At 42.8% G+C, this 9,363-nt stretch overlaps 1 protein-coding gene across 2 annotated transcripts in view; it reads right to left on the reverse strand.

Moving 5' to 3' along the window:
* PSMC1 (proteasome 26S subunit, ATPase 1) overlaps positions 1-8,344 on the reverse strand; it is a 15,802-nt gene extending 7,458 nt beyond the window's left edge. Inside the window, exons 1-6 of one of the 2 annotated variants that reach the window (XM_023205442.1) lie at positions 8,239-8,344; positions 5,330-5,383; positions 4,350-4,446; positions 1,412-1,536; positions 1,002-1,187; positions 678-806 (exon numbers count right to left, since the gene is read on the reverse strand). In XM_023205442.1, the coding sequence (XP_023061210.1) occupies positions 678-806; positions 1,002-1,187; positions 1,412-1,536; positions 4,350-4,446; positions 5,330-5,383; positions 8,239-8,241 (594 nt within the window). In that variant the 5' untranslated portion in view covers positions 8,242-8,344. The remainder of the gene's footprint in view (positions 1-677; positions 807-1,001; positions 1,188-1,411; positions 1,537-4,349; positions 4,447-5,329; positions 5,384-8,238) is intronic. The other variant, XM_023205443.1, reaches the window with a different exon arrangement.
* Between the last annotated feature and the right edge of the window lie 1,019 nt (positions 8,345-9,363).

The raw sequence follows: 9,363 nt of genomic DNA on the forward strand, positions 1-9,363 counted from the left end.
CACCCAGTTCCCCTTTTACTTTCTAGTAGAAGTCAGCCCGGAGCTCTTCTTGAGCAAGAGAGACTTAAGAAAGCTAAAGTCCACCCTTTTCAATTAAACTACAGATAGGACCGGGAAAGACTTCCTGATGGCTGTTCCCATCTAGGGACATTATGGCTATTTCTCAGCTGCCTCGAGGTCCTTGGCGGAGATCTGTGATGGCTCGGAATGACTTCCCTATGAAAGAACATGCAGAGAGCCCACAGCCATCCTCAATGACCATATCCCCTGCAGCCCCCAGGGCCGCTGAAGGCACTGGGATTATGCTCCAACCCCACCACTGTCTAAATGTGTGCAAGTACACGTGCTAGCTCCACAAAGCACTGGAGGCTTCCAGATAAACACAACGGAAGTCAACACAGTCAGAAACATTACATATTCACACAGACAATGCAGTCAACATTACATATAAAAAGAATGAAGCTGCAGCTGCTGCAGGAACCATCATACAACTGATTGTTATTTCTATCACCTAACTCAGTATTAACAAATACAAAAATACCACAACTGGCAAGCTCTGTCTCAGCTACTGGTTTGATTAATAAACAAGCAAACATATCAAACAATTCCAAAGTATCCTAAATGGGACAGCAGAAACCAAAATTCAGAAAAAACCCAGAGATGGTTATCAATCATACCTTAATTTCCTGAATTTGGTTGTCCAACCCCCCAATATCCGCGTAGGTCTCCTGGGGGGCCTTTTCCACCTTCATCACTGTGACCAGGGGATCCGTGTCATCCATCAGCACCCCTATCACGGCATGCACCTAACAGGAAACATCAAGGTTTAACACAGGAACGTGAGGTTCGCTGGATCTGTTTACAGCAAAGCAATGCCAATCACGACATCCGTCTCCTGCCTCAGGAGTGCTTTGGTGATCTACTTCCATGGGACAGGAAGATGGATCTCAGTGAAAAGAGAAAGCACGTCCATGGTCTTTTGAAAAAGACTATCACCTCACCTTGTGATTGAGCAGGACAGAGCAGCCAGGTTCCAGCAGATCCTTGTCTACAAATGAAAGAATGCTGACGTAGTGTTCTGAGCCCACAGATGTAGACACGATGGCATGATTGTCATCAATGATCTCTTCCAAGGTTCCTACTGACATCGGGGTCCCCCTCAGATCATCCACTTTTGATCTTTCCTCCTATATATGAAAATGCCAAGGAAAAAAAGCAGACTAGACTTTTTGATGATCCTGATAGTTCACTAGATTTGCAAAGCAGCTGATGCTCGTAAAAGGCAACTAATAATACTTCATGAAAGCCTGGACAGGTTCAATGACTTGAATTTCATTTATTTGTTGACAATTTTAGGTTCTAAATAGAATTCAATTTGTAAAAAAGAAAATGAAGTAACTTTTCAACTCACCTCTTGCTTTTCTTCTAATGGTTTCATTTGTTCCTGATTTCTAATAAATTCTTCCTCCATGAGAAGATAGTCTTTAATTCTCTCTAACTTCAGTAATTTTAACCGGCACTGAGTGTGAGGTGTCACTGAAATTAAAATATCAAGTTTCATTATACGTGGACCCTGAAGTTTGCAAGTAAGGAATTAAGATTTTAAAATAAGCTCATTTTTGTTGGAGATAGCTTCAGAAAAATTCAGTTTAGTAACTCTAAGTAAGCAGATACCAAAATGGAAAGGGGAGTTTGGCTGTTATATAATCAAGACTTTCAAAATGGGGATGGGGTTTATGACCAAATAGCCCCAAATGACATACCCTGGCTGAATAGTCTGTATAAAGAAGAAAAAAGCTACTGACCCATCAGATACCTGGGTCTCGTTCATTTTTTCCCATAGGTACTAATAAAAAGTTACATATGTTTCTCAGTCCAGTATATACACTGTTGCATGCTGGCTATATACATACTCATCTATTTGTAGAATTTTGAAATATCAGGGATATTAACCCAGATTATCACATATATGGCAAATATGTTTTCCATATATTATTGTTTCTTTTGGCTTTGAAGTCTCAAGTCACATAGGAATTGTGTCTTTTTTTTTTTTTTTTTTTTTTTGAGACAGAGTCTTGCTCTGTCACCCAGGCTGGAGTACAGTGGCACCATCTCGGCTCACTGCAACCTCTGCCTCCTGGGTTCAAGTGATTCTCCTGCCTCAGCCTCCTGAGTAATTGGAATTACAGGCGCATGCCACCACACCTGGCTAACTTTTTGGATTTTTAGTAGAGATGGGGTTTCAACGTGTTAGCCAGGATGGTTCCAATCTCCTGACCTCGTGATCCACCCGCCTTGGCCTCTCAAAGTGCTGGGAATTGTATCATTTTTATAAACAAATATGTCAACCTTTTCTTTTATGGTTTCTGGGTTTTCCCATTTACTTCAAATATGTCAACCTTTTCTTTTATGGTTTCTGGGTTTTCCCATTTACTTCAAAAACTTTCTTCTTCCCTAAGGTTAATTTTTATTTATTTATTTTCACACATATACCTGTATTCCATTTGGCAAGAGTCAAGAATCTAATTTCATTTTCTTTGGACAAAAATTTTTGAAATGCCTTTTATATAAAAAAATTTTTTTATTATACTTTAAGTTCTAGGGTACATGTGCACAACATGCAAGTTTGTTACATATGTATACATGTGCCATGTTGGTGTGCTGCACCCATTAACTCATCATTTACATTAGGTATATCTCCTAATGCTATCCCTCCCCCCTCTCCCCATCTCACAACAGGCCCTAGTGTGTGATGCTCCCCATCCTGTGTCCAAGTGTTCTCCTTGTTCAGTTCCCACCTATGAGTAAGAACATGTGGTGTTTGGTTTTCTGTCCTTGCGATAGTTTGCTCAGAATGATGGTTTCCAGCTTCATCCATGTCCCTATAAAGGACATGAAATCATCCTTTTTTATGGCCGCATAGTATTCCATGGTGTATATGTGCCACATTTTCTTAATCTAGTCTATCATTAATGGACATTTGGGTTGGTTCCAAGTCTTTGCTATTGCGAATAGTGCCACAATAAACATATGTATGCCTGTGTCTTTATAACAGCATGATTTATAATCCTTTGGGTATATACCCAGTAATGGGATGGCTGGGTCAAATGGTATTTCTAGTTCTAGATCCTTGAGGAATCGCCACACTGTCTTCCACAATGGTTGAACTAGTTTACAGTCCCACTAACGTGTAAAAGTGCTCCCATTTCTTTCTCCACATCGCCATTCTAACTGGTGTGAGATGGTATCTCATGGTGGTTTTAATTTGCGTTTCTCTGATGGACATGCCTTGCATATTAAATAACCCATCCTATTCCCCACAGACCTGAAGTGGCACCTTCAGTGTGTATTAAATATCCATGTAACATGACTGTTTCTGGACTTCCTACTCCGTTCTGGTAGCCTGTCTTTTTCTGTACCAACACCATACCGATTCGTTATGGTAGACTAATGGCTGGTTTTACTGATTTCCTTCAATTAACTGGACAATGTTTTTTAAAGTAGTTTAAGTATTTCTTCTTAGTTTTTTCTTCTAAGCAGGGAGGAGCATATTTAGATGAGGGTTTGGGGAGGTATTTGAGCTGAAGCCTGAGAGATGATGAGAAGCAAGTAGCCATGAGAAGAACTCGGGGAAGAAGAAGATTTTAGGCAGAGGAACGAGTGAGGGCAAAGGCCCTGATATGTACAAAAGTCAAAAAAACGTAAGGCAGGCAGTGTGTCCAGTGAGCAAGGGGGAGTGGCAGGGCTGAGATCGGAGAGGTGGGCTGGGTCAGGTTGCCTGGTATGAATTGTATTCTATGTTCGGCAGGAAGCCATTGAAAAATTTTATTGTAACTTCAGGCATTGCATGATCTGAATTTCAACACAGTGGCATTTCATTTCAAATATACATGATTCTGAGTTACTAAAGTTCAACCTGCGTTTTGTAATTTAAAACTATACTTTTATTTATTTATTTGAGATGGCGTCTCGCTCTGTCATCCAGGCTAGAGTACAGTGACATAATCTTGGCTCACTGCAATCCACCTCCTAGGTTCAAGCGATTCTCCTCCTGCCTTAGCCTCCCAAGTTAACACTATACTTTTAATCCACTAAAGGAGCCTTTAAAGAAAAACGGTGACATTTCTTAAAGTGAGACACAATCATATAATACTGTATTTTAAAACAAAAGATAACTTGTATGCCAACCTAGAGGAATGTCACACTCAAGAGTTAGGTGAAACTGAATCACAAAGCTAGAGCTTCAGTCGCCCTCTACTTCCTGTTTCCCCTTTCAGACTCTAAGCTGCATGCACAGAGATGTTTCTCCTAAGAACTGGAAAGATGGCAAGGAGGAGCCATGTCATTACCCAGTGGCAGTTTGCTGGCAGCGTCTGGTCCCTTCGTTTTCTTCTTCTTTTTCCCTACTCTAGTTGGTACAGGAGGTTCATATTTCTTTTTCTTGTCCTTGAGTTGTTAGAACAGCAGGAAAAAAAAAGTCACATGAAAATCATATTAAAACACAAATTTATTCCTGTACCACCATCATCTATTTTCAGGTGGTACAATTTTCCTTATCTTTTAGGATGTTATTAAAAACCTGACTTGTTTCACATTCCTGCAATTTTAATAAGTAAATATGATAAGTAAATGTAAGCTAGGCGTGGTGGCTCACGTCTTACAATCCCAGCACTTTGGGAGGCTGAGGCAGGCAGATCACTTGAGGTCAGGAGTTTGAGACCAGCCTGGCCAACATGGTGAAACCCCGTCTCTACTAAAAATACAAAAATTAGCCAGGTGTGGTAGCGGGCACCTGTAATCCCAGCTACTTGGGAGGCTGAGACAGGAGAATCGCTCGAACCTGGGAGGCAGAGGTTGCAGTGAGCCAAGATCGCACCATTGCACTCCAGCCTGGGTGACAGAGCAAGATTCCATCTCAAATAATAATAAATGAAAATAAATGTAATATTTTTACCATACACATAAGTGACAATGAGTCATATTATTCCAATAAGGTATAGAGGGGTAAGAATCAAGTTATATGCCAAAAGTTTAGGTAAGCTGAGGCAATCTTCATACCTCAGGATATTAGACACCAAAATTATAGGCCATTTACTTTAATACTTCTATAAGGTCATTGCTTTTACACACTTAAATACCTATTTGATGGTTAGGTCAATAACCTTTTCTAAAGCATAAAAGCATACTTATTCTATCTGTAGTACAGGCTAGTTTAAAAACTACTGGATCACTCTACTTTTTAAAACTCATGAATCCCCATAGAACTTCTCAGCCGAGACCACATTTTCTACAATTTGCTCGTATCACAGGACAAATCTGGCATATTTACCTTGTCATCCTTCTTGCCACCTCCAGGACCATGACCACCACTCTGACTTTGACCCTGTGGGAGAAAACTCAGACACAGATGTAAATTCAGAATATGATCGCTTGAAAAGAACGCCTTCATACTGTCCTGTGAGTCTGTAACGTGTCCTGTGAGTCTGTAACATTTCTCCCTCATTTCAACATTTCTGAACACAAGATGTAATACTTGCAGTCAATGTGTGCATTTAGTGTGGCAGAATTTCTTTTTCCCTGAAAAGATGTTTGATAGATTACTGGTACACCTGGCAATTGATTGCATCTTAGAATCAAGAACAACTCTATTGAGAAGTAGACACGACCAAAGAGGCTGAGAGTCTTAAGATCACCCCCTCTTGAGGGGAAAATATGGAGCTTCACAGCTTTTGATAGGAAACTACCAGACTGAAGCTATCAAGAATATATTCCATAAAATCAGGCTATGAAAGCTAAGTCATTTTACACACTTGGAAAATGTTTACCAATCATTTACCCCTTACTTAGATCACACCAAGATCCAGAAGACTTTCCTTCCAATAGCACCTTATCTAATTCCTACCCCTAAAGTCAGGGGGCTTCCGGGCAGGTCTTTCTTCTCAATCTGAAAAGCTCTATCACTTTAAGGTGTTAAGAACTTAGTGTATTAATAAACTCAGTGGGATTCCGGATTTTAAAAGGCCCTTCAGTTATAGGCCAAAGCTTAACACTGAACAATGTCTCAGAAATAGTGGCATTTTATTTTATTTTATTTTATTTTTTTGAGGCAGAGTCTCACTCTGTCGACCGGGATGGAGTACTGTGGCCGGATCTCAGCTCACTGCAAGCTCCGCCTCCCGGGTTCACGCCATTCTCCTGCCTCAGCCTCCCGAGTAGCTGGGACTACAGGCGCCCGCCACCTCGCCCAGCTAGTTTTTGTATTTTTTAGTAGAGACGGGGTTTCACCGTGTTAGCCAGGATGGTCTCGATCTCCTGACCTCGTGATCCGCCCGTCTCGGCCTCCCAAAGTGCTGGGATTACAGGCTTGAGCCACCGCGCCCGGCCAATAGTGGCATTTTAAATATGAAGATGAGTGAACTTCCTGATTAGAAGGGCCCACTCAGCTCCCTCAGATCAGCCCCACGCAGGCACTTCTAAATGAATACACCAACACTTCTTCACCTCTTGGGCATTTTGCATGTTTCTCAGTCTCAAATAACAAGTACAGCAATTACTGAACCCCTACTGAATGCCAAGCAGTGTCCTAAACATTCTCCAAGTATTATCCCACTTAATTCTTACCAACCCTATGATATTGGTACTATCATTTGCAGATAAGAAAACTAAGTCCCAGAGAGCTCAAATGACTTGCCTGTTGTCACAAAGCCTGTCAGAGATGGAGCCAGAAATCACACTCAGGTTTGCTGACTGCCAAAACCTAGGTGTTTCTCTACTGTTCTAGAAAAAACCGATGGGGTTTGTGTTCCAGCACAGCCACTTACTGTGCTTCCATTTCTTCCTTATCAAAATAAATTACCTTGAGGGAACTGTTGTAATAAATGAGAAAATGCTGGAAAAGTACTTGGCACATGCTTAGAATACTACCCAGAAATCCGTATAAGACCTCCATGAGGCTGGGTGCGGTGGCTCACACCTGTAATCCCACTTTGGGAGGCCGAGGCGGACGGATCACAAGGTCAGGAGTTCAGAACCAGCCTGGCCAACATAGTGAAACGCCGTCTCTACAAAAATACAAAAATTAGCCGGGTGTAGTGGCGGGCGCCTGTAGTCGCAGCTACTTGGGAGGCTGAGGCAGGAGAATCGCTTGAACCCGGGAGGCGGAGATCGCGCCACTGCACTCTAGCCTGGATGACAGACCAAGACTCCGTCTCAAACAAAACAAAACAAAACGACCTCTATGAGATCTGGCTTTCTTGGTGTTCATGATACAGGTTAAATATTTCCATCTCAGGTTCTTTGCATTTGCTGTATCTTCTGCCTGGACCACATTTCCCTCAGACATCTGCAGGGGTTACTCCCTCAATTTCGGTCCGCGCAAATTTCACCTCCTCAGAGCGACTTTCGCTGACTCTATAAAAAGCAGCCACACCTCCATGTTTTCCCTTTCTATACAATAACCATACAACAATGACCACCCCACCCCTGACATCACATTTCTGATTATTGTCTGCCTTCTGCTCTAGAATGTACGCACTATGAAGGCAGGGACTTCATCAGTCCTGCTCACCCCCTGTATCCTCAGTGTCTGGAACAGAAGCTAGCCAAAAGTTTAACAACAACAACAACAAAACACCAAGTGCTCAGTAAATACTTGTTTAGTGAATTGATGAATAAATGCTAGCTGTTTTTATTATTACTACTGCACCACGGGCCCTTTCCGTTTGAGCTCCGTCTGTCATAATAGTGTCTTTAAGGCCTCCCTCAAACGCCCCCAGCTCCGAAAGGCCTTCCACGACTCCGCTCTCCCCTCCTCAGGTGGAACGAATTCCACCCTCTTCTCCAGCACCCTTCGGCTGCCCGACTCTTTCAAAAAGCATTTTTCCCGGTGACTCGAGGAGGCGCCCCCGAAACTCCAAGCGCCGATCAGCAAAGCCCAGGTCGGTGGAGCAGCAAAGCCAGGGACCTGATCCGTTCTGCCGCCCCACAAGCCCACGCAGGAGACCTCTCTGCGCTGAGCCCCGGCCCCAGGACCCCCGGGTAAGGCCCGCTAGTCGGCCCCGGCCCGCGGTGGACCTGAGTGCGGTCTCTGGGGGCCTCCACCCGCCGAGAAGATCAGGCCGGCAGGAGGAGAAGAGGGCAGTCCCAGTTCCTCGGGCAGCCGCCTCTGTCTCTCGCCTCAGGCCGCGGCGACCCCATCGCACCGCGACCACCAGCGGAAAGAAACCCTTAGTCACTCACCATCTTGCCTTGGCCACTTGAGCTGCCGCTGCCGGAAGTTCCTCCACCACGGCGGCCCGCCAGAGGCGGAAGTCGTTAGGGACGCTACGGAAGCCGATAGCAACCAAATTCTGCGCAGACCAAGTTGTGCTCTAAGGGCTTGTGCGGGCGAGCTAGGGCAACGCAGTAATTTATAAGCATAACGTGAACTTTATAAATATTTTACTTGAAATAAATTTTGAATACCGTTATCAGGCGCTAGTCAACAACCTAAGACAATGACCTCAACTGACAAAGACCTAGGACAATCGTGAAAATATAAAATATTTAAATTATGCAAAATTTATAACTGATAAGAACTTTATGGTTCTAAAAACTGGAATGGCATTTGGAACTGGGAAGTTGACATATACATTTGCACAAATATTTCAGTTATTATTCAGCTTCTGGAATTAACCTGCACATCTGGGAGTATGTGTGTGTGTAATGAGTCATCTAAACCTGTCTTTTTCTGATGACCTGTGACTTGTGATGATACCAGATGTCTTAAATTCCTCTTCTTGAAGCTGATTGGTAAAGTTCATCGTTTGTTACACCCTCCAGGACATCAGAAAAATGGCAAGAATCCCTTCTATTTCTGGAAATTCCATTAACAAGTGCTCAAAATGCTGCATCTTTCTGGAGAGATGGATTTTTTTTTTTTCTGCTCCAGATTAATTTAGGGATTTGAGTTGTGAAATACTAAAAATATTTCCCTTATAAACACACAACAGGTACACTTCTTCCTTTTTATCATTACTGGAACACAGTAATAGAAAGTCTTAGCACTATCGACCTCTGTTAACAAATTTGGCATCTAGTATACATGACACATGAAATCACATGATAGGATGGGGCAAGATGATTATTCCTTCACACATACTGAAAGCAATGCCAGTGTGGTATGGAAGGTCTAGGCAATCTGTGTATAACCTGGAAAAGTATGGGGTTCCTGAGATGGTGAAACATGCAAAGAAATACAGGCTGACGACTAAAACTGAAGACCTTAATTCTGGAGGACATGCTGATGGAGGAAGTGCCCTCTTAATGCACAGCAACCCTACTTTTCTCTCTCTCTCTCTCTCTCTCTCTCTCTCTCTCTCTCTC

This window comes from Piliocolobus tephrosceles, chromosome 6 (genome assembly GCF_002776525.5).
Source record: "Piliocolobus tephrosceles isolate RC106 chromosome 6, ASM277652v3, whole genome shotgun sequence".
In the NCBI taxonomy this organism is placed as follows: domain Eukaryota; kingdom Metazoa; phylum Chordata; class Mammalia; order Primates; family Cercopithecidae; genus Piliocolobus; species Piliocolobus tephrosceles.